Source organism: Hemibagrus wyckioides, linkage group LG11 (assembly GCF_019097595.1).
Source record: "Hemibagrus wyckioides isolate EC202008001 linkage group LG11, SWU_Hwy_1.0, whole genome shotgun sequence".
Lineage (NCBI taxonomy): Eukaryota > Metazoa > Chordata > Actinopteri > Siluriformes > Bagridae > Hemibagrus > Hemibagrus wyckioides.
In genome coordinates, this window is record NC_080720.1 from 14,527,338 (window position 1) to 14,553,752 (window position 26,415).

At 38.7% G+C, this 26,415-nt stretch overlaps 1 protein-coding gene across 2 annotated transcripts in view; it reads right to left on the reverse strand.

The window, feature by feature from the left end:
* pde4ba (phosphodiesterase 4B, cAMP-specific a) overlaps positions 1-26,415 on the reverse strand; it is a 149,314-nt gene that overhangs the window by 91,483 nt on the left and 31,416 nt on the right. Inside the window, exon 3 of one of the 2 annotated variants that reach the window (XM_058402476.1) lies at positions 14,363-14,601. In XM_058402476.1, coding sequence (XP_058258459.1) covers positions 14,363-14,601 — 239 coding nt within the window. Of the gene's footprint in view, positions 1-7,866; positions 8,774-14,362; positions 14,602-26,415 lie in introns of those variants that run through there. The other variant, XM_058402472.1, reaches the window with a different exon arrangement.

A 26,415-nucleotide genomic window follows, 5' to 3' on the forward strand; every position in this document is an offset into this window, starting at 1 on the left:
TTTGAAAATATGTTTTAATCCGTAACTTGTTGAAAACTTGTATCTATGACCAAAACTGAAACGTCTGATAAAGGCAACACAATTTTTGGTATGTCCCTGATTTTTGTACTTTTATATCTATCACTTCAGTTGTGTAGAATAACTGAATTTTACATGCGTGAAAACTAATATTTGTTCTTCAAGGAAACAAGACATGGTTAAAGTCAATAACAGGTTTCCTAGGGCCTAAGAGCTAATGAAAAATAAAAGAAGTGTTTTAAAGAATGACAATTTGTCCTGTAACTGGGTGAAAGCCATGAGCAAGCTGTGCTTTATACCTTTATTAGCTCAGGGACTCAGTGTACCTCTGCTGGTCAGTAGTGCTGTAGAGTAAAGATGATAGAGTTTAAAGAATTGCTAGAGGTTAGGTGAAGGGGAATGGGAGCTGCAGAGGGAGTGAGGTCGATCGTGGTTGCTGATTAACCAGAGATAGGGGAGCGGAGAAGAAAGTCTTCAGGCACCTGCTGCTTTTGGTCAAAATCTATTTAATGTGTTTGCCACAGAAAAGCATCAGGAGCATCAGTCTGTGTCCTAGATGTGAGGGTTTCTATATTCAGGAAATTGGATTTACAGAGATTTATAGAGATGAGTATCTGAGGGGCCACACCTTCTGACTAAACTAGATAACCTGCAGATGTTGGCTCATAATAATACCAACAATGTCTTTCAATGAATGTAATACTGTACCAAGAGATCCTGTGAAAAGTATTTTTTCTTTATAGCTCATAGAAAAAAACACATGATATACAATGGATAAAACAAGCTTCCTGTTTTAAGAAAATGACATGGCCTGAAGCAAAGCATGGTCCTGAGGTGTTTTATTTCTCTTATACCAATTTCTTTTATAGCAATCTATTTTTTTTTCTGCATGACATCATCATTTCTTTACAGTTCCCTTATATCTTACTTAAGAAGAATGTTTTACAAAAAATATATATAAAAAAAATGGAGGTCAGCTCTAAAGCCACAGCTAATGTTGAAACATTCAACAAGAAACTGAAGTAGCCTTTGTCATCATTGGTTTTACAGAGAAAACAGTGTTTGTTTATGAAAGTCCATTTTAACCATTTTAGCAGTTTCAGTGGTGTACAGTTTCGCCATGTTACTTCTCCACTATGACGACAGACGTTCCATTTCCCTTCTATACTTACTCTTATCTATTCTATTTATATCTATATCTATATCTCATTATCATACACTATATTGCCAAAAGTATTCGCTCACCCATCCAAATAATCAGAATCAGGTGTTCCAATCACTTCCATGGCCACAGGTGTATAAAATCAAGCACCTAGGCATGCAGACTGTTTTTACAAACATTTGTGAAAGACTGGGTCGCTCTCAGGAGCTCAGTGAATTCCAGCGTGGAACTGTGATAGGATGCCACCTGTGCAACAAATCCAGTCGTGAAATTTCCTCGCTCCTAAATATTCCACAGTCAACTGTCAGCTGTATTATAAGAACGTGGAAGTGTTTGGGAACGACAGCAACTCAGCCACGAAGTGGTAGGCCACGTAAACTGACGGAGCGGGGTCAGCGGATGCTGAGGCGCATAGTGCGAAGAGGTCGCAACGCCAATCGCTACAGACCTCCAAACTTCATGTGGCCTTCAGATTAGTACAAGAACAGTGCGCAGAGAGCTTCAAGGAATGGGTTTCCATGGCCGAGCAGCTGCATCCAAGCCATACATCACGAAGTGCAATGCAAAGCGTCGGATTCAGTGGTGTAAAGCACGCCGCCACTTGACTCTAGAGCAGTGGAGACGCGTTCTCTGGAGTGACGAATCGCGCTTCTCCATCTGGCAATCTGATGGACGAGTCTGGGTTTGGCGGTTGCCAGGAGAACGGCACTTGTCTGACTGCGTTGTGCCAAGTGTAAAGTTTGGTGGAGGGGGATTATGGTGTGGGGTTGTTTTTCAGGAGCTGGGCTTGGCCCCTTAGTTCCAGTGAAAGGAACTCTGAATGCTTCAGCATACCAAGACATTTTGGACAATTCCATGCTCCCAACTTTGTGGGAACAGTTTGGAGCTGGCCCCTTCCTCTTCCAACATGACTGTGCACCAGTGCACAAAGCAAGGTCCATAAAGACATGGATGACAGAGTCTGGTGTGGATGAACTAGACTGAGTCCTGACCTCAACCCGATAGAACACCTTTGGGATGAATTAGAGCGGAGACTGAGAGCCAGGCCTTCTCGTCCAACATCAGTGTGTGACCTCACAAATGCGCTTCTGGAAGAATGGTCAACAATTCCCATAAACACACTCCTAAACCTTGTGGACAGCCTTCCCAGAAGAGTTGAAGCTGTTATAGCTGCAAAGGGTGGACCGACGTCATATTGAACCCTATGGATTAGGAATGGGATGTCACTTAAGTTCATATGCGAGTCAAGGCAGGTGAGCGAATACTTTTGGCAATATAATGTATATAATCATTACATTTACAAATATTGGTTTACCAGATGCTTTCGTCTAAAGTGGCTTACAAGTGAGGCAGAATCAAATACAATCAAATCACAGAATCTAGTTTACAGGAGCCGACAGCTCACTGAACAGAAATAAGTAGGAAGAGTGTTAAGGGTGTTACTGCATTGAAGTTTACATGCTTTCCTTAGTGCCTAAGTGAACCTTCAGGCACTAATAGAGGTTGTGAGGAAACGCGCAGAGTGAGTGAAGCTGGACAATTCATTGCATCACAACAGAACCACTAGTCTGATTTGAGTCTAATTCTACGTTCATATAAATAGTGACTCGCAGCTACAAAGCAAGCAGAGATCTTTCATTTTCGGCAACTGTTGGCGACTAAATGTGACAAAATGTACAAAGTTAAGAATAGTTCAACTTTATGCAAAAAATTGGTGCAGTAGAGCACGTGATCCATGCCAAAGGGCACACACTGCTTCTCCTTCATCTCGTATGATATGATGCATATAAACACTGGTGAATTTTATATACAAACACCAAATCTCCCTCCAGAATGTTTCATTTTAAAACATGTAAACAATTAGAATGCCAGTTGTACCACCAACCGATAAATGTTATTATGGCAACACCATACTGATTACATACTGACTTCATAACACAGTGACTGCTGACTTACAGCAATAAAATCACTCTACATGTGAGCGTATATGTAATCATTCATGATCATTACAAACTACTATTTCATGATGGGTTTTATTTTCAGGATAGTTAGAATTTTCAGATAATGTACGGTTACTGGTAAACCAGTTAGAAGGGGAAGAATGGAAAATGAACAATTCCTGTTACTCTGTGTTCTGTACATCCGGAGACTAAGTAAAAGCCACACATTAAAGGACAAGTTCATTCTGAACAAACTGCACATGAATAGCCATTAGGCTTGTTTTGTTATGGAGACCTTTCAACCCTAGCTGTTACTCGATCTGATATTGACTTATGTGGTCCTACAGTCTGCTGCTAATAATGATGTTGGCTAAAAAGAGTCCAAGTATAGACGAAGTGATTAAGGCAGACAATTTGATGCTTCTTTAAAACAATCTAGGGTGATATTGGCTGACTTGAAACATGTAGTTTGACTTGTTGAAGTGATTGTAGAACTTGTCTTTTATGTATAATAAGTAAAGGAGAGGAAAATGACTCCCGGTGCTGAGCTGATGAAAACAGATGAGTGAAAAAAGGGCAAAAAAGCAACTCTTTGTGGTTTAGTTCTTCATTAGAGCACATTAAGATCAGTGACTAGAGTCAGATCCCCTCATTCTTTTACTAGTGAGGGGTGGTTTGATGGTCCTCACAAGCAGAGGCTCTTCTGTTGTTGTAATTTGCCTTTTCTTGTCTCTTGGCTGAACCTGAGTGCATTGTTAAGCCTTATCCTCAACTGTCAATGCTCATCTTCTTCCTTAGTTGAGCAAAGTGTTCTTAATCCATTATCTAATAAAACTATTCAAATTCAAAATCCAATTTTTATTTGTCACATACATAATCATAGAGAGTGAAATGCTTTTTACGATTGTCCCTGACATAAGAAATAGAGCTTCACTAATGTTAAAGAATAAATATAAGATACAAATAAAATTAGATACAAATAAGATACAATAAAATATATTGAACATATATGGCATATAGGGGAAAATATGGTGGAAAATTGCAATAGGAGAATAAATGTAAATGATACAGTGATGTGGTAAGAATGGAATGCTGAATATGGATATAGAATATTATACAATGGTAAACTGATTATATAATGGTAAATTATTGTAAAATATACCTTATTTATAAGGGGGTACTTCAGAAAACAAAGACTTCGCAGTTCTGTACCTCTTACCTGTATCTCTTAGTCTGTATGTTTGGTAGTCTGTTTGAAGAAATTTCCAAAGCTATTACACAAGGTGAGATTGTTTGTCTAAGCTTACTGAGATTGACCCAGCAAAGCTCTCATCTAAAGAAGGTGAACTGCTTACAAGATCAAGACTACCTCACCTTTTTGTTCCATGAAAATGAATCTGGAATATGACTGACAGTTATTGATATTAAATGACACTCTCTGGAAGCCCCATCCCATCTCCCTAAGAACTGACGCCATGGCTTTCCTCCAAAGATCTAAAAAAAAACTGGAAAGCTGGAAAACATCTGCTCTAAAAGGTTCTCGGGAATTCCCTCAAACAGCAAAACAACCTTTCAGCAGATTTCTGCAGAGTCTGTTGTAAGCTCACCTACTGATAGGCAACTCAAAATACGGCTAAGGCTTCAGCATTCAACCTTTATTTTCAGAGTGCCTACACTGTTGTGCAATACAATGCTGAAGTATCTCACTTGCTCAATATGTCTGTGCAGTATTGCAATGCTTCTGTGCTTGTTAGTACATTCTCTATTAAAAATATCCTACTCAGTTAGGTCAAGACAGTCTTGAAAAATCTCTACTTGTAGCAATAGACAGAAACGACTTTGCAGGTTTTACATTTTGCTTGATTGTGGAAATTCTACTGAATGTGTGTCTCATTAAAGTCATTATAAAAATATCCTGAAACATTTTCCACCAGACGCTGATGGTGAGCTAACTAAATGTTATTTTTTTAACTTTGCAGAATTTAAACAGCCCATGATAAGAATAATAATTGGTGTGTTTTAGGTGGGCGTTTTATAGTAGAATCCCTAGGAGACTAGAACATGGTGATGTTTATCATATAACTTTTCCGGTTATTGGAACACCATTTTGCAAGAATGTAAAATAAACATCATTAAATTACCTTCTGTCTTGCTGCCAATGGCTGCATTTCTGGCAACCCTAGTTAAAGGTGGAGTTTATAAATCATAAGTATTTTTAATTGCCTTACAAAAAAGTCCTTATATTGTAGATGCTTTTATTAAATGAATTCTCTGTATACAAGAAAACAAATTACACGTACCACCAACATCCAACCAATTAGGACAAAGATGAGTTCTACACTAGTCTGTGAGTATACAGTACGTGTCTAGGGGTGCGGTTTTAGACGCAACATTAAAAGTAGGGCATTTGTTTTAAATTTGAGTTTCAAAACAACTGGCGTCATCTTCCTCGCCCAAAAATCCCTGGCTGTACCTTTAACATTATCTGCAGTTCTCTTACTTTTAATTAACTGCCAACAGCAATTTCATGTAAGAGACACTGTGAAAATTGAAGGTTAACCCAAGGACAATATCGCAAGACTATGAATTTTCAAAACTGGCCTCTGGTTGCTAATTAGTGTAATTCATTTCCTCGGTGTCCATTAGGAGAAAGTGAAGCTGTGACCCTGAGTTTAGAGTGTGTACCACTAAGTGCTTTATTATTGCACTACAGCCACTATTTAAATCACTAACTCTAACTCCCAGAACTCTTTCTTTAGACTGTCATTGTAATATACATGGGATGGACTATAGAGGTTTTAAATAAAAGCTTTGTTTAATGAAACACACACACAAATACCTCAGAAACCAAACGGACGTTAGAGGGAAAAAAAAGTTTACATCATAAAAACCAGCCAAATTCCTGTGTAGGCTTGGCTGAGTGCTGAGTGTTTAGATTCACAAAGCATTTATAACCAGAGTTCCAACTATCTCTGTTCTGTCTCTGTTTGTAATGATGGGCTGCTTAAGTGATGTCAGCTGCTTGTGCAGATTTGCCATGATAAGCTGGTACATTGTGTGCAGCTCTGTGTGTGTAGTGTGTATATATATATATATATATATATGTGTGTGTGTATGTTTTGCTTTTAGTTTCTAAGGTATTTGAGTGTGTGAGCATGTTTTTATATCTTAGTGGAGATCAGATATTTGTACAAGGACAGGAACATCAGACAGTGTGAACATTTGTATGCAGTTTATATTTTTTTTAAAAAAAGAGCTAAAATGTTACCTTTTGTGTGTGTGTGTGTGTTGGGGGGTTATACCTCAGTGGGGGACTAAATGATAGGAATGTCAGACAATTTGACATTGTGGGGATATTTTGGTTGGTTCCCACAAGGAACTCAAAACATTTTCTGGTAAAAAAAAACTGTAGCAGTGTACCTTTGAATTGTGTGTGTGTGTGTGTGTGTGTGTTTAAGCACTATACCTGACACATTAAACATTAACAGTCTTCGTCAGAGGGACAAGCACACAAGCACTCAGCTGCTCTCAGAAACAGAATGGCTGACTGTAGCACTGCAGCATCACACACACATACATACACACAGACACACACACACACACCTCCCCAAATCAGAACCCCACAAATAGTGGTGTGTAACATGACAAGCTCGTTTGTATGTACTGAGCATGAGAAGTCATATCAGCTCAAAAGTCTTGAAGATGCTCAGCATGATAATGATCCCTTAGATGAATCCACCTCAGCTATAGTACAAGTCTAGACAGGACACTAATTATGTTCTATTTACTCGATTTTTTTTTTGTTTTTTTTTGCCAAACCCTCAAAATAGCCTTGCAATTTCTCTTCCTGCCCACACACTACCATGATCATCTCCATAGCTGAGGACAGAGTGAGCGCAGGATATAAACCAACAGACTGAAATAGATTGCTCAGCTTCCTCTGAACCATGTATTCTATTTAAATACTAGGTTTAATTTGGGTCATATATTGTAAAAATGCCTTCAAGCTTCCACAAATTACAATGTATCATGTACAGTGTGTGCCAGTTAGGGAAACCATTAAAAGGGAAACAATAAGAAATGGTACAATACCAGGATATTAAAAACAAAACCATGGGCTCAAACTATTGTAAAAACACAAGGCTGCCAACTGCTCTGTTGGAGCAAGACTTTGGGGTGGTCAAACAGGACTAGTGAATAAATCTGCATTTGTAGGAAAACTAAGGGAAAAATCACTTGTTGTGCCAAGAACATAAACACAATGACCTTGGGTGAAATGTGCTATATCCTATTCCGACCAGTGTTTATTAGCTATGTGCCACACATGTCAAACAGCTGCTTTTCAAAACACAAGATCTTTATTTCAAACACAAAGCATGCCAAATCTAGTGATATATTAATTCTAGCTTATTACACTTATTGCACGCTGAAGTACAAACACACACACACACAGTGCTCAGCATATCACCACTGCAGTTACACTGAGGCTAAAACCACAAGCCTTTTCAGCAGTTTACCACAGGTTATGACACATACACACACAACTTTATAGAAAAACAAGTCATGTGAAAACATTGCTATAATCGTTGACTCTTCTAGCTTTACACACCACACACGTTCTCCGCTTATAGATATCATATCATACGTGAATAAGCATAGCTCTAGTGTCAGAGTGTCATCCAATGGCATTCCAATTATGCCTGTAACATATCACTTCCAAACTCCTTTCCTCTTGTCATGACTTACCAAGTGTGTGCGACGGTGAAGCGTCGTCGGTGACGGCCACCCTTGTTGACCATGAGTCTGCGGAAGAGGCGCGGGGAGCTCCGTGGAGACACTTTGGGAGATGTGACGAGTCTGGGAGGCTCCAGTTCCAGTCGCATGTGCTCCTTGAAGGTGCGGATGCAGGGTTCCGGGTCTGGGGCGCTCAGCTCGTTTGAGGACATGCTGCTGGATGTGGATGATGGACAATTTCTGGTACAATTCAGTCTCTTTGTCGTCCTTGCAGAGTCTTTTTTTTTCTGTTCTGTTATGTCATGCAGGCTGATTTTCAGTCCAGTGAACAAGCTGCCTTCCAACACTGCTCTGTCTCTCTCGGTTTCTGGCAGTGGAGCAATCCTTTGCGTGTGCGCTGAGTGCTACTGACACACTAAGAGGAGGCGCAGTCACACCTGCTTCCTGAGAGAAAAAGAAACACACTTCTCTGCCTGCACTCTGTAAACACGACCTCCCTTCTCCAACCCCTTTCTACCTCCTTCTCTGTCTAAGAGGAGTCATCTGACTCTTGTTAGACGTTGCTATTTCAACTCCTTTATAGTTCACTCATGCTGCTTTCTTTTTATTTCCCCTTGTAGATCTCCCTGTTTCTCTCACTTTCCTCAAAGTACACACACGCTTCTCTGTTTCTCCATTCAGCTCCAGGAACCTCCACAATAAATCATGCAGAAAGGAGCTGAGAGCATCGCTTTAGCCGTCATCACCCGCTCCATTTCTTGCTCATGCTCCTTTACGTGCGCTCGCTGCACACTCCCACTCCCTTCCAGCAAAAAAATTGCTCAGCACACATAGAGAGAGAGAGAGACAGAGAGAGAGAGAGAACAGAGAAAGAAAAACACTAGGGAAAGCACTCCAAGGAGGCACACCTAAGTCCGTAGCCTCAGGCAGTGTCTTCATTGAGAATAAACAGCATAACTGGACAGATGAAAAAAGACACACAGATAGTGACGGTGGAAGCTCCGCCCCCAATGCTGGCTGATTGGTCCGCTACAGCGGGTGTCTCGATGTAGAAGCAAAGTGAGGCAGCTTTATTCTGATGATGGCTTTTGGCCTTTCACAGCTCAGCGCTTTTCAGGATGGCAACAAGGAGAAGGAGAGGAAAAAAAATTCTAAAGCAACTGAAGCCAAGGATTAGCTGTGAGGGAAAGATAAGCACCCAAACGTAGGCTCGAAATTGTTCCCAGGTGATTTACGGCTTTAGGAATTTTGAATGTGCCAGCTTGATTCTGTAATTATGAATGAGGGAGAAGCACTGCAGAAGGCAAAAAGAAAACTCCAGCAGTATTCGAGTGAGCTCGGAGCACAGCACGCTGCCATTCAGTGCGAGATGACTCATTTCGTTTTGCATTAGAAACAAGGTGAAAAACAGAAGCTCCACGTCAGGTTAAAGAATGATTCTGTTCAGCCTTAAATCAGGAACAAACAAAACGTGAATGCATGAATCAATCATGTAATTAACGTGCAAGGCGCAACTAAGACATGGCAAATCGACCGGGTCACTACAGCATGAGAGTAAATATCTGAGGAATCGACGTCCTTCTAAATGTCACCATGCTGCTCTAAACACGGCAAATGATCCAACACTGACTGCTGGATCCAGAGCAACTATCTCAGGTTTTACAGCAGTATTCTGGAAACACAATGCACACCGTTCTGCCTTCAGCAAGAAATCAACCTGTCAGCCGCCGTCACCCTAATCCTCACCATGGAGACCATGAAAAAGGAAGGAAGGGGGGGTGGAGAGATTGGAAGATGACGACAAAGAAAAACAAAGTGTACGAGAGATGAATGTTGAGCTAAAATGAGCTAAAATGTCAAATTCATGAATTGCAAATGAGCGTTTAATCATGAGCCCCATGCTTAAATTTGACACGATGCTTGATGACTCCCAGTGATGGAACCCCTATTCTTTGTTACACAACAGGATCTTTGTGCACACTTTGATTTTGATCTTATTTTGCATAACGTGGAAAAAAATGAATCAGATTTTCAGGAAATAGAGTTGTGTATCGCCTGCAGAATTCTTTTTATTTAACACACAAAAATCATATAAAATAACAATTGAACTTATGTTGACACTACCTGCAAGAACAGCTTATAATGATCATTTTTTGTTTTTTTAATTTTTTTTTTGTTGTTGTTGTTGTAATAGGTGACATTTAAGATTTATCTTCGTCAAATCTCAAAATTTCAACATGGGATAAATTGAATGTCACTAAATCTAGCTTAATCTAGTAAGAACTGCATTCCATTCATGATTAATGAGGCAGTTTGCCGAAGCTTGAAAACCTCTTGCTGTAGTTAAAATAGAGAAATAATATTGTCACAGTATTTGAAAAGACACAATTTGTTTTTCCAAGCAGTAATTTCTAATCTGTATAGATTTTTATGGATATTTTACACCATTGTACATCAGCAAAATCTTTTTCCGAATGTATAATTTGCCTGTAGATCAAGAACAAGTGATTAGATTGCTTCTTGGATGAGTTTTAGATGTGTAGATATAATATTATCTACATATTATCTATGTTTTAGCATTGTTTTTGTCAACAATTAAATGAAAATTAAATAGTAACATAGAACTATCATTTGAATTATAGCTAATACTACTCCTTGAGCTGGTTTTTAGAAAACAAACCAGCATCTGAGCAATCATTTGTGTATTTGAGAACAGCACTGTAAACAGTAAAACTGGCTTTGTAAGGAGGACTTTATTCAAAATTTATGTTTATGTTGCATTTTTGTTTGGCAGTGTGTGTCAAAGGATTGAATGCTATAATATATTCCCCTGGGGCCATGCTAATTTGCTTGATGTTTGTGCCAGTAACTCTAAACCTAAAGAACTGAAGCAACACTATTAAGACTATGTGGTGATAAGCTTCCAAATAAGCTTTGTGCTACAAGCTAGGAGTGTGTGACTTGGTTGGTGGGTTATGTTGCAGACTAGGATGCCATCCGTGGACCTTCACATTCAGAATTGATGCAGTCGTGACTTTTCAGAGAAGCTGTCCTGGACCCTGAGTGGGAGAGATTTAGAGGGGACCTTACATAATTGAAAGGGTGAGATAAAACTCTCTCGCTTACAGCGAAGGTAAGAATGAGGAAAAAAGCCAAGACACTCAACAGAGTCTGCCTACCGGTCCATTCAAAAACGAAGGAAATTCTGAGAAGGATGGAGAGAAGAGAATGGATACAATGAAGGTGTGGGGAAGAGCTACAAGTGATGCAGAATAATATAATAAATATATAAAGATAAAAGCAAAGAGAAAGCTGAAGACATGTCACTCATTTCAGTTCACAGCTGACATTTTTTTTAATCTACACACATATTTGACTGCATCTGAACTTTGAGTTTCATGTACAGAGAAAATGATGTAAAACAATGGAAGCCTAAGGGACATTATGTTGTTAAATTAACATTTATTTTTTGCAGAACATCTTCAATGATGCTATCCTCAAAGGTAATCTGAATAATTTGTCCTTTCAGTGATGGCACTACATTTACAGTGGATCGGTTATACAGTACACAAGCACACCATTTTAAAGATAATACAAGCTGCAAGCGGAACTAGTGAATGGTAAAGAAAACATTTATAGCCCTCATATCAGCAGTAAAATTGAATAGACACGTCCAGTGTCTGTTTTAAATTCTTCAACCTCATCTTTTTATATGGCAACCGTTCTGAGAAAGGCACAGAAATCCAATTACATCATATCATTTACAATGAACATCATATATTGCTCTTTCAAAAGAGAAAATTTTGTAATTATGCCTTATCAATATATACACTTAAAGACACTCATTTACTGGCTGACTGCACATGTGCAAGTAACTAAAATGACTTTTCACTGTGTTGTTCTGAAGTGGGACCGTAGGATAAAAATACATAAGAGCAGCTAAGTCATCCTCTCATGCTAAAGACCTATATAGCTGTAGTTACAGTTGTATATGTGGTTTTGTGTTATATAGTCACATATTTCAAGCTTTGGCTAACAGAATTCAACAACTGACCTTAAACTTCAAGCTTTAGAAATGAATTGTGAGTATGTTTTACATCATCTCTTTGTACAAACCCTGTTAAAATGCCTGTCTGTGGTAATTGTACATATATTAAACACGCAAGATATAATGGTTAAAATGCAGTGGTAATCCAGTATTCGTTTACATGCTAGTCCTGGTTCAGTTTGCTGTAATAAGCAGATGCAGGTGATGATTTTTGACAATCCTGTGTCACTAGCAAGGGCCTGAAGTGATGCTGGGTATTTTTCTACTGATGTTTCTCTAGAGGATCAGTCCTCTAATGCTGCCATTTAGTTCCTTTGTGACATTTGTCTTGTTTTTAGTTCATGAAATGTGTGAAATTAAAAGACTGAAGTGAGGTTAAGGTCAGGTGAACAGTTGCTCCCTCAGAAAATATTGTCATAGTAGCTGTAGTAGTGTCACTAATGTCACCACTCACTCCATTCACTTGGCTTGGGCTTAACATTTAAGATAAAACAACCCTCTACTATCCATTTATCTGTCTATTCATCCAGCATCCTTTCATTTATACTCTATCCACCCATCCAGTCATCCATCTTTACACTATGAATTCATCCAATATCCATCTAACCACCCATCCATCCTCCACCTGTCCATCCATCCAATTTTCACCCATCTGTACCCTATCTAACCATCCATCCACCCACCCACTATATAGCCATCCATCCACTATTCATCCATTTATTTGCTATCAATCCGTCTTTACACTATCAAGCCATCCATCTATCCACTATTCATCCATCCATCCATCTATCCATTTTACCAACCACCCACTATCTAGCCATCTCTAAACTATCAATCCATAAAGCTATCCATCCAACCTTCTATCCACTATCTGCCCATCCCTACACTATTAAGCCATCCATCTATCCACTATCCCTCCATCCATCCGTCCATTCATCTTACCAACCACCCACTATCCAGCCATATTTAAACTATCAATCCATAAAGCTATCCACCAAAGCTATCCGCTATCCATCCCTCAATCTGCTATCCATCCATTTATTCACTATCAGTCATCATTCCTCCATCCCTCCTTCCAACCATCCACTATTTATTCATCCATCTATGAATCCATATATCCACTGTTTATCTATCCATGATATAGTACTTAAATGACACAGCAAGCAGTCCAGACGTTGTACGTTCTTTAAAATAGGATAATAAACAAGTTTCCTAGAATGTTTACTCAAAATATTCTAAGTAAAACTGACAGTCTGCTTTTAAACTATTGTCCACCTGTTTTATATCCTACATTTCAAATAATAACCAATGGCTTATTCAGAAAGTCCTGATTATGGCTTAAAATAGCAGCTGTACTCCTTTAGTCTCATTGCTTATGGATGCTCTATAAACGTCCCCCACAACCCACTAGGGGAAAACACCACAGACAATCCCAGCTGCAGCCCAGAACTAAAATAATTGTGCTCCAAAAACACTTTTTTCTACAGAAGCTTTTGTTCCTGATTCAAACTGGATTAAACACAGCTTTGACAATTGGAACCATGACAGAATGTAAGCAAGCAGGGCAGAGGACAAATGTGTGTAGGGGGGGGGTCATCCATCTCTCAAACCATTAGCACTCCAATTACAATGCATTTACAATAGATAGCAAATCATTACTGCACATGAATTACACTAATGCAAAATAAATGCCCCGTGTCGCATTCACATCCGTCTATGACCGCTACATTCACTGGCACGTAACTGTAAAATCTCTTTTCCATCAAGGTGTAATCTCTTTTCCATCAAGTCATATAACGCTTTTAATGCCACCTTTATGTGCACAAAGTGAACACTGCCTCTTTATCTCATTGTCTGTGAGAATGTGTGCTCAGTCAACACAGTAACTGCTCTGAGGAAAAGGTATTACTGAATAAACAGGAAAAGACTCTACACAACTCTACAGGTTATCCCAGTGCTGCCCTCTTTGGACAAAAACCAGGAATGTTTTTTATGGGACAACGTCATTAAACACCGTAGAAAAGCCTTTAGATCAAGGATCGTTCCTCAGCATTTAGTGTAACTTCAAACTAGTTTTCAGGAAAATTAAACATGCTGGATAGGTGATGTTACACTTCAACACCAATGCTGTTTTAAAGCATCAGGGCACAATGGAACTTAGCACAGACTAGCACCAGTGTAAAAGGAGTTGGGATAAAAAAAATGGGGATAAAAATGGGTTGGGATAAAAAAGTCACACTGTTACCCTTAAAGGTCTGTAATGGTGTGATGACAGATCTAACATTACATTACTGCTCAACCAAATAGCAATATACTGATGTTCAACAACTAAATTATGCCAACACCTGCATGAAAATAGATCCTTGAGGGCGACACATTTCCCATTTTGTTTCTAGGAAATCAAATCCAGCTTGATTACAGAGCTGAAAAAACTGACACGTGTTTTGAATAATGCCTCACCATTCTGAGTCCACAGGCGTGATGTCGATGCGGGGCGGCCTGATGAAGGGTAACGTGGTCGGACGGCAGATTATCTCCTCATCAGGGGTCCGTGACCTCTCTGTCTGTCGCCATGACAGTGGGGGCAGTTGCAGGTTTCCTGAGAAACGACGTCGCCCGCGGCGCAGGTCCACTCCGAGAGTGCACGCTGGAGACGTGAAGGACTCACTGAGAGTACAGTCTGGAGGGTCTTTACTGTCCTGTAGAGACACAGAGAGAGTCAGAAATACAGAGACAGGGACTGAGTTAATACTATTCCATGTGCAAGTTACATAGGATATGTTTTTATAATGAGTCAACTGCAGGATTTTCATTTGTAACATTTGAGTGAACTGATAATAAAATACATAATTAGAGGTTATATAAAAAAAGCAAAACATTTCTACTTTTTATCACAAAATTTTAACACCAAATTGTTTGTGTTTTTGTAATTCATGTTTGCATTTTCCTCTTTTTAGTGTGAAGAGCTGTGCCACTAATGCTGTCAGCCGAAGCTTATTTCAAAATGAACACGACAGGGTGGCTGCTTAGGGGGAAATATGATGAAACACTTGCACCTACACACACATGTACTGACAGAAAAATGTTGTTTTCTCAGTGGCTTTTCCTCAAGCGATAATCAGTCCATCCTCTTTGTGTTGTAACTTAGTTGTAATGACTCATCTAGAGAATTATATAGAATAAGAAATGGAAACTGTAGATTGTTCATCCCTCAATAAGGGCATACCACATGATGAAGAAGCTCTGAAAAATCATGCCCTCATGCTGCTAAATATACAGGACACAACCGTAATCTTTCCCTGTGTTTCAATGTATTTTTCACTCACAAATTAACAAGAGACCTAGGAAAATAATCAAACACGTTCATCCTGGTTCAAAGGAACATGTAGCACAAGGCAGGAATAAATTCAGGATGACCACCAGTCCATTGCAGGACACTAGATGCACTATTTATAACTTGTAGCAACTTAAAGTCGTGAATCTACTATGTTTGTTGCAAAGTGGGAGGAAACCAGAGAATCTCACCCAACAGAGAAAACATACTGTATGGAAATCCAGACAGACAGGACCCTGAGCTCAGGATCCAACCAGAGTCCATGTGTCAGATCTCCCAAGATGCACCGCAGCCTGCAAACATGGCCGCACCGGACTCCACTTCCCAAAACACACACGATTCCCTGATCACCTTCTCAGATCACACATACACTACTATTCACAATAACACTAAACAGCTGCAGTTTAAATGGTCTCTGTTACACTCTGTCCTGATGTTACTAAGCCTTGGTATTGTGTTTGGATGCCTGGTCTGTCTTTTTCTAATTTCTCTGTTTTGCCTAACCCTCGTACTGCTGTTTGCTGATCAGCTGACCTGTGCCTGCCTTTGAGGATGATTTTACATCACCTTCTGGATCTGTTTACTTTGGTTTCATTAAACACTGCTTTATCTGCATTTGCATCCTCTCAGCCTGTTTACCTGACACCACGAACCTGTGAGGAATAGCACCAGCTCAAAATTAGAAAAACAAACAAAAAGATATAATTTAACTAACATTTTTTTAATATTACATAACATTAAGAAAGCTTGTATAAATAATACTAATGTTAATTGAGCTTGAATTGAACATTTTTGTTATTTAATCTTTCTCTATTTGAAAAATAAATAAATAAATAAAATAATTTGACTGAAAAGTGAATGAATATAACAGTAATAACATTAAAAACCAACAACAAGAGAGAAGCTTCTCTTTCCCTGATAATCCTGTGCCTTCATAAGTCTTAGTTAGTACCTATAATTATATATTCAAAAGCATACTATATCTCAAATAAAGTATCGAGATGAGCCGAGTAAAAGAGTTTCGCAGAGCCATTTAATATTCTCAGTATTTTATAATATTCTTAGTATATTTTCAATATTCTCAGTACAGGATTCCTACCAGAATTCACTTCATTGAGAATATTGCCTTTACACACACAAACTGATATCATTTTAATATCTTGCTTGACTGCTTTACAGAATCTACTGAATTAATATCTGAGGTTTCTGTATGTGACACGACAGTCTGTCTCTAGCAGGGGTTAAGCTAAATTTTGAGAAATTCAGCTGATGTTCCAGGTTCAGCCAGTTACATAATCATGTCTAGCAGTTAACAGAGAACTAAATGTTGCTGATGTCATGCAATATAAACGCTACACGATGCACTAATGGGGTCTGAGACCAAATTGAAAATCTGTCTTTTTATTATTATTTCTTTTACATTTACAAAAAGAACAAAGCACAGCTAAAGCATTTTCAATGGGGACTTTTGCACCTCACAGTATATCAGTTCTCCCTTTAAAATTAAAAATCCACAAATGCACCACCAAAAATCATCACTAGAGGGAGACACAAGTCTTCTAATTTCACTTAAAGGACCGTAAAGCACTGGAAAGACTGGTTGCCAATACTATCTAACTAATTTAATTATTTTGCACTACTCCCAGTAGTGAAGAATAAAAGCTGATCTGAATTCTGATCCATATAATTTGCACCTTAATTCTGAACAGATAATTGTTTGATATATTCACTGAAAAGGAAAATGGACAGCTACAAAAACCAAACAAAAATAAAACAATTATTAAAAATAAATTATTAAGAACAGTTCCGTAACTAGAAAATGTCCCTTCGATTTTAGAGAAAGAATTTTCATTTTAGAGAAACAGCAACACAATTCTCAGCTAATATTTAATATTCATACAAAAAATATAAATGGTTGTCTTTCCTGACACAACAAACCCACAGAGCAATACTACATGCTACTGCACTGTAGCACTCACAAGTTCACTAATAAACTTTAGTGAAAGGTTTGTCATGACAGACAGAAACACAGATAGATAGATAGATAGATAGATAGATAGATAGATAGATAGATAGATAGATAGATAGATAGATAGATAGATAGATAGATTATAGTCTCATAAAAAATAATAATTACAATATTAATAATAATAATAATTCAGTCATACACATGCTGACATACAGGTTGCCTTTACTGAGTGAAAAGCTTCCTCTGTGCTCATTGTAACTCATGGACCTGCCTCCTAAAGGTGATGACAGAGATGGCACGATCCAAAGATTTGGCTTTGTGTACATGTGTATGTGGGACTGGCTCAACGGAGAGAGGAAAACCAGGCTCACCCTCAGAGGGTGTTTGGACAGCAGTTGTGTTCTGTGCCAAGCATTGCTGCCTTCCTGCCACAAGGAGAACATCCAAGCTGTCCAGACGTCTTATATATCTCATATATTGTTTGCTGTATTCACAACTCACGAGTGTTCCAATCTAATAATTTATATATAATCTAATAATAATAAATATAATAAAACTAATAATCGAATCAAAGATATTTTGATAATAAAAATAAAATAAAAATAATAACAATAATCGAACAAAATTATTAACTCAGAAGAATAGCAATAAAAATAATAAATGCAGGTTTATATGCATAAAAGAAGGAAATTTCTGTGAGGAATATTTTCTTAAAGACAACAACAAATTAACACCACTGAGTAAAAATGTCGATCTTAGCTGTTGCTGAGATTTTACCATTAACTGCTCTTCTTCATCTGTCATAATTTCACCGGCATATTTTCACTCATTTGCTGCCTGTTATTGCTTCCAGGAATATTCTACAATAATGCCTTGACAAATTTTAAAATAACTTCTGTTCTGACCATGAGCATACTAGTTATCTCAGAAATCTAAACTGATCTCAAATTTCTAAATTTAACCATGACCTAGTTTGCTGGATAAATAAAATGAACACTTTGAAATGAAACAGCATGTTATTGTTTAGCTGGTGGTCTACCATTTTAAATGACCTCTCCTATGTCAGGGTTGTCTATAATCTGACCCCAGGGCCAAATGCAGCCCATGAAAAGATAAATCACATGTGGCTTTACTACTCAGTCTCTCAGTTTTGTGTTTTTTGTGGAATTGGCACAGGATTCTTCTTTTAAACTCACACAAGTGATGATACATATGTAATCACATTCTATGATAACTGCACTTATGTTTGATGCATGTTAACTGAAGAGGGCTTTAAAGTGGGTTTTGATGACCCTGCCCAAATCTACAGAATATCTGTGGCAATATGGAGAAAATGCAAGCTCCTGCTTGATTTTGTGTTATTTTTTTTACAATCACAAAATTGTGAACACCTGAATGGACTGTCTTTTAAAACTTTTAGACAGACAGACAGACAGACAGACAGACAGACAGACAGACAGACAGATAGATAGATAGATAGATAGATAGATAGATAGATAGATAGATAGATAGATAGACAGGCAGAGAGACAGGCAGATAGATAGATAGATAGATAGATAGATAGATAGATAGATAGATAGATAGATAGATAGATAGATAGACCTGGGGCAGGAACTGGGAGGCTAGTCAGGATCAAGGGAAAGATGAATGCAGCAATGTACAGAGACATCCTTGATGAAAACCTGCTCAAGAGCGCTCTGGACCTCAGACTGGGATGACGGTTTATCTTCCAACAGGACAACGACCCTAAGCACACAGCCAAGATAACAAAGGAGTGGTAAATGTCCTTGAGTGGCCTAGCCAGAACCCAGACTTGAACCCAATTGAACATCTCTGGAGAGATCTGAAAATGGACTGAAAACACTCCCCATCCAACCTGATGGAGCTTGAGAAGACCTGCAAAGCAGAATGGGAGAAACTGCCCAAAAATATGTGTGCCAAGCTTGTACTGTAGCATCATACTCAAAAAGACTTGAGGCTGTAATTGATGCCAAAGGTGCTTCAACAAAGTACTGAGCAAAGGCTGTGAATACATACGTACGTGTGATTTTTTATTTTTTTATTTTTAATAAATTTGCAAAAATTTCAAACAAACATCTTCTTTCATGTTGTCATTATGGGGTATTGTTTGTAGAATATCCGGAAAATAATAAATTTAATCCATTTTGTAATAACATAACAAAATGTGGAAAAAGTGAAGCGCTGTGAATACTTTCCGTATGAACTGTAGATAGGTTGCCAATTCATCCAATACTTAATAATTAATCTGTTCTTTTCCTACATACATTGAGTATCTGAACTGGACCATGGAGTAATGGAAGACAAATATCCATACCCATATCGACAGTCCTAAAGCTAGATCCTCTCAGAGCTGCTCTCATTTTAATAGCTGTGTCTGAGGAGTCATTTACTGCAGTATTCTTAATTTTCACATTGAAGATCCATCCTTCCTAAGAATAGAAAATGCTGCCCTACAATAAGCCAAACATATAAGCAGCTGTTATGTAACAGCTCATATTTTCCATTCATGAAGCAATGAACAGCATAACAGTGCCGATCACGTCTTAGCACAGCCTTTAACAACCTGTAACACTAAAGGTCATAGATACTTTTTTCTGTCTCTCTGATAAAAATGAGAACAAGCATAATGCTGATCTCTGCATGTTCACATTTGCTGTGAAAAAATACAGGAGAACCAAAAGGATAAATGTGAACTTTAAGCCACACAGATGACAAAGAAACGAGTTGCAGCTTGCATGTAACAATAGACAAAATGGTGCTGAGTGACATGTACGCTTCTCTACATAAAAACGCCTGACACACAACATACCCTCCTGCAGCACAGCCTGAACTGGAGAGATGTTCCAGTCATGAATACACCCACCTACACATTCCCACTTTGCACATCATCGCTGGAGTCAAGAGCAACATTGTAACTCCACCACATGGTCAACAAAATATCCTTGTAATAGCAGACATACAGTATTATGGACATTATAATCATTCAGTGACCATGATTAGACCTCTATTTCTATGCTTTATTGTATAAGTGTAATAGACTGCTGAAGCAGATCAAGCTGATGTCACGTTGCATTAGCAGCACCTGGAAGAACTGTATAAAAGAGCTTCAATAGAGATGACGCTTGTCCTTAAGCAAAATAAGTGACTAAATGACTCATGCGCATGAGCTCGGCTCAAAAGAACCTTCAATATTTCACAGTTTGTCCTGTCCTCGCCAAAAAAAAAAAAGACCACAAGAAGAGAAACCCAAATGAGTACACTGTGTTTCTGTCACTTACAGTGATGACAGGAGTGAGTAACCTAGTGTACTCAAGCATATGTGTGGCACTTAGAATAATAAACATAGCTTTCTACCAGCAAATACAAGTATAATATAGAGCATGATATGGTAGGATTATTACCAGACTTGTACCTTCCAAGGCTTGCTGCTGTAAACATCAACACTTGCCTAGACACAGCCTAGTACTCTTTTTTGAAAATCTACTCATACTTAAGCCAAAACTGAATCCCCTTTGGTGTCTAATTCATAACTTTGTTATACAAATTTAGTAAATGTTTTTTGCAACCTTGCAAAGTCAGATGTGTCAAAGTGACGTTCTTTATTTGAATGTAACACCTTCGCTAATATTGGAAGCTTTTAAATCATCTGCAGCATGTCTTGGTTGCAAACTCACACTGCATGAGGTTCCCTTCTGTTCACAGCATGATAAACACCCGCTCTCATCAGGCTGTGTCAAAATTACAGTGTTGTATCCCCAGATGAACCCACAGAGCAAGAGAGAGAGAGAGAGAGAGAGAGAGTTAGACAGAGAGCGAGAGAGAACTGGCTGAGTAATCCATTAGAAATGTCCAGGTCTCCCCCTGCCTCTGTGCACAAAGGTGACTTTCTAAAAGAAGCTGGTCTCTGGAGAAGTGTGTGGTCAGCTCAGCTCACTGCCAGAACACACACTCACCTAAAAGCGTGACCTTTTTTGTCATCAAACTAATGTTGCTCCCGAAAGCACAGACTTTTCTCCTTGAAGCTAAAACCACATTAGTCACAGCCGATCAATGCGACACAACTTTGATCATTCCTCAGTGTGACTCTTTTTGTGCTGATCAATAAAAAGCAAAAACCAGGGAAAACCGAAGGAGCTAAAAAGCTATAACATTCATTCGTTCAACACCTGAAGTAGTTGTGTTCCATACAGTTTAGAGTTACATGTGCCGGTTTAACAGTAAAGAGCAGTTGTAACTACACACATGAATAATATGTAGGCTTGTTTATCTGCTACTAAATTGACATTAAGGCACAATTACAGCACATTAGCGCACATTATAGTGTCTTAAACTACTACTCCAGCTGTGCTTGGTGTTTCACTGTATGTGTAAATAGTCGCACATATTCAGTATATACAGGTCTAATATGCAATTTGTGCAGCATTCACACAAACATGTACTCAGAAACCCGAACACTGGTTTTAACCACAGTTCAGGTTATGCAGCTATTCAGGCTGCCTAAAAAGACTTTGCCAATCATTAATGTTCAGTATGAAACAGCCACTGAGAGTAGACAAGATGCTAGAGAAGAAATACTAGAGATAAAGGTGAAAAGGTAAAACAGAGCAGAGGGTGAAGCAGGTTCTCTACAAACTTACACACATAGTTACTGATCTAGATATAGAAATTTGGAAAAGGAAGAACTTTTCATTCCAGGTAGTTTTTATTTACGCCTACACACACTACGTTCACACACAGCAAATTTATGGCTGCAAGTCACCAGTCACTGTACTATAAAGTAACCAGTAGGCGTTCCAGTTACAGGTTGGCATAGTAACATTTTCAGTGGGTGGCACAACTAGCATTCCAAATCCATTTTCTTGCTGTTAAAATAAAACATTCTGGAGGGAGATTTGTATATAAAAAGCAGTATATAAAAAGCAGTGTATACACCGACCAAGCATCACATTATGACCACCTGCTTAATTTTGTGTTGGTCCCCCTTTTGCTGCCAATACAGCCCTGACCCATCATGCACTGTGTATTCTGACAGCTTCCTGTCAGAACCAGTATTGACGTCTTCAGCAATTTGAGCAAAAGTAGCTTGTCTGTTGGATCGGATCACACGAGTCTGCCTTCGCTCTCCATGTGCATCAATGAGCCTTGGCCACCCATGACCCTGTTGCCGGTTCACCACTGTTCCTTCCTTGGACCACTTTTGATAGATACTGACCACTGCAGCCCAGGAACACCCCACAAGAGCTGAAGTTTTGGAGATGCTCTGACCAAGTTGTCTCGTCATTACAATCTGGCCCTTGTCAAACTCGCTCAAATCCTTACGCTTGCCCATTTTTCCTGCTTCTAACACATCAACCTTGAGGACAAAATGTTCACTTGCTGCCTAATATATCGCACCCACTAACAGGTGCCATGATGAGGAGATAATCAGTGTTATTCACTTCACCTCTCACTGCTCATAACCTTATGCCTTATTGGTGCATATTCATTATACCATAGGAAATGAAGGAGAAGCATTGGGTGCTCTACTATCTTCACTTTCATTGATGGTCACTGCACCAAGCAGCTTCCTATTTGCATAAAGTTAAACTTTTCACAGCTTTGTCAAATCACTGGACACACCCACATCTAGTAGGCAACGGTCGCTGTCACTCATGTATGAATGGTCTGTGGATGAATCAGCATCTCCTGGTTTCTGTTTGGAACGGCGGATGACATTCAGCAGACGGACAGACTATTGTCTTCATTGAGAATGTGGTCATAGCAGTGCGGCGTTGAAGTGAACAAATTCAGAAGGTGATCCAGAAGGGCTTAGATAAAACTGGCACATAGCTGTTGGAATATAAGGAGTGATTAAAAATTGGGAATCTGATAAATAGACAGTGTAGCTTACTCATTGAGGAACTGAAGAGTGTTGATTATATGACCACAACATTCTTTCTGTGGGAACTAAAACAGGAGCTATGTGCTTCGCCTTTAACTTTTTGAAGTTTTTGGTCTTTTACACCAAGTGCTATACTTTCATGATGGTGCAAGAGTTTCTTAGTTGCTACAGTATATATACAGTATATGGCTATGTGCCATGTTGATATAATTTTAACCTCTAACTCCTTCCTAACAGTGTTTTAGTCTGACAGAGACTACAAAGCAGATGAGTAAGTCACTGTGGATAAGAGCATCTGCCGAATGATGGAAATGAAAGTGTGTATGTGACATTTATTATCTGTCAGTGCAGTGGGGTTTTAAATGCATTGATGCTACAATTTGTACAAGAAAACCTTTTAACAAGACCAAAATGATATTTTCATCATTGTAAGCAAAGTGTTTCTGTATATGCAAAGCTCATTAAGTAAGAAGTTCTGTTTTATTTTTTTAAAAACCCAATCCTCCACTTCATTTTCAACATTTTCATTAATCACTGATGCTTTTATCCAAAGAGCATCACAATTAAGCTCTGCAGGTGATGCTTACTGGCCTTTCTCAAGGTTCCATTAGCAGCAGCTTAGCCATGCCAGGATACAAACTTCTGACCAGTTCAACAAAATACCAGTTAAATACTATCTAAAATGGACTAGATGATTTTAGCTCAAACAAGTAGAAATCAACAACTCTGTTTGAGCTACAAAACATAAATTAAACATTTGACAAGTCATTATAGAAAGAAGGAATTACAAATTTAATGATATGACTCACATTAAAGAAATTATTAAAGAAAAAACACTGTTATATAAATATTATTAAACATAGTGATTTTTTTCAGGAAAAATCACCTGAAGCAGGGATTGAACCCTGGTAGTCACACTCTCCCATGCGCAGTTCATCAGACCCACAAGCTGGATAAATTTAAAGCGCTGCTTTATTAACAAAGCTCAAACAAGACTAATGCCGAGTTCACACTGCACGATTTTAGCCCTGATTTTCAGTCGCCGACTAGTTTTGCAAAGTCGCTGACAAATGCCCCTAATCAAGGCAAATCGGAGCTCGTGCACACGAGTGACAATCACGCAGTGTGAATTACCAAAGACACGATCTTACCAAGTTGCTGATGAGTCGGCAGTGTGACAGTGTGAAATTCCTTTCACACTGCAAAATTGTGCAGTGTGAAAGGAGTTCTGACTGAAAAATACCTCGGCAATGACCTACAGCCAATGAGAGAGCAAGACACAGGGCAGAGGGCAGTTCGAGGAGAAGTTATACACCACAGTATCAGCAAGCATGACTTTGGTTGGAGCACATTATTATAATTTAATATAGATATAGAGAATATACAGTTTATAGGATTTTATCAGAAAAAATAAGCTTCAGCAGTCGTGTATTGTGAAATCGCTAGTCGTGTGAAAACAACCGTCATCCGACCACTTTGAAAATCGTGCAGTCTGAATTCGGCATAACACAGAACACTGGACAAATAAAATGTGAGTAACAAAATGTAACGAGAACATGGAAACCTAACAGTGTCTGACGAACAACAAACAAAAAATTGGGGAAATAGGGAACAGGAGGGGCGTGGCACAACACACGTGGGAACTACACAAATAAGAAGCAGGCTATTCTGAATCTCCTACCAGCACCTCCTCTGGTGGTCTGGCAGGGAACTGTCCTGGTAGCTCCTGACACATAGGTTGGTGCAATCTGGCCCAAGTTATTATTACCACCCCAGTTTTTAATTCTTCTTACACCACAGCAAGTTGCCAAAAATTCTTTTTTTATTTATTAAAGAATAGAACATTATACTTTTACTCAGTGATAGTTAGGGTTAATGTTGTGGAACATCCTCAAAAACAAGTTTTTGTTATGACTTATGTTATAACAGCTATAAACAGTCATTCCCTTATCAGCTTTTTATTTTTTGCTCTTGAAGATAATCATTCAAAAAAGTAGTCATGTTAGTAAGAAACTACAGGTTCTGATGGCCTTCCCATGTCAAAAAAATAAGTAAATAAAGCATTAAAGTCGTACAAAGGGCTGATACTTACACATTTTTTGTTCATGTATGATGATATTGGAATGCGTGCAATAATCTAAAGCCTCAAGACAGGACTACTATCAGAGCTGCTGTTATGAAAAATGAATGAATAAACCTCCTAAAATAAAGCAATCAATAGTGCTGAGATATAAGCTCATATAAAAACAAATTATATTTCATTACAAAAGTGTCACTGTGCAGAGCCACTGGCACACACAAAGAGAATGAGAAGAGCTGACTGGATATGGTCTAACCATACGTCTTAGTAATGCATCATTCTAAAACCCATCACTTTTTACAATTATGCTTCTCTTATCCAGGTTTGCGGCCACAACATTAGTCGCAAAAACCACTCAATCATATGGTCTAGTACCACAGCAGACTCATTAGAACCAATAATTACTTAATACAAAAAGAGTAAAATGAGAAAACCCCTTCTACCGAATCAGAATTTTTTATTAAGGTCCTCAGTGTGTGTATGTGCTCTTGAGCCGAAAACCGTATGGAAGGATGGTGCGTTACTATGGCAACCCGCCACTGACATGCCTTAAACGGCAAATCTTTCAGATAAGTCTAAGCAGAGTAACCTTGGAGGATGGAAACTTGTAATGTAACATGTACTGATCTTTTTACCCTGTCATGTGTGAGATTACGGAACAGAGAACAAGTGACTGAGACACTGGAGAAAGTTCAAATGCATAATAGAAGGTTTCTGTTTGTGCAGGAAATATTATGCTTGCATGCTGCATGTGTTTTACTACTACTAATTATGCTTGCACCATATTCTGAGCTGACAATTTTACATCACGTCAATATTTACATGGGGAAGGTTCCACATATTCAGACATGCTTTACGCAGCTTCTGCCAATATACTGCTGCATATACGATAATAGTTGCAATAATCACATTAATCACTGCAAATCTGGCTTAAATGAACGGAAGGTCTTCCTCTCATTACAATTTCCTGGCTTATAAAATAGCACTTGATCCAGCTTATCCTAAGTTGTTGAATTTTCTTTATTTGTCTCATATACATTACGGCACAGTGAAATTCTTTCTTCGCATGTCCCATCCTTGGGCGTTGGGGTCAGAGCGCAGGGTCAGCCATGATGCAGTGCCCCTGGAGCATGGTGGGTTGGGGGCCTTGCTCAAGGGGCCAACAGTGGCAGTTTGGCACTGCAGGAATGTGAAGCCCAATCTTCTTCTCAACAAGCTAGAGCCTTAA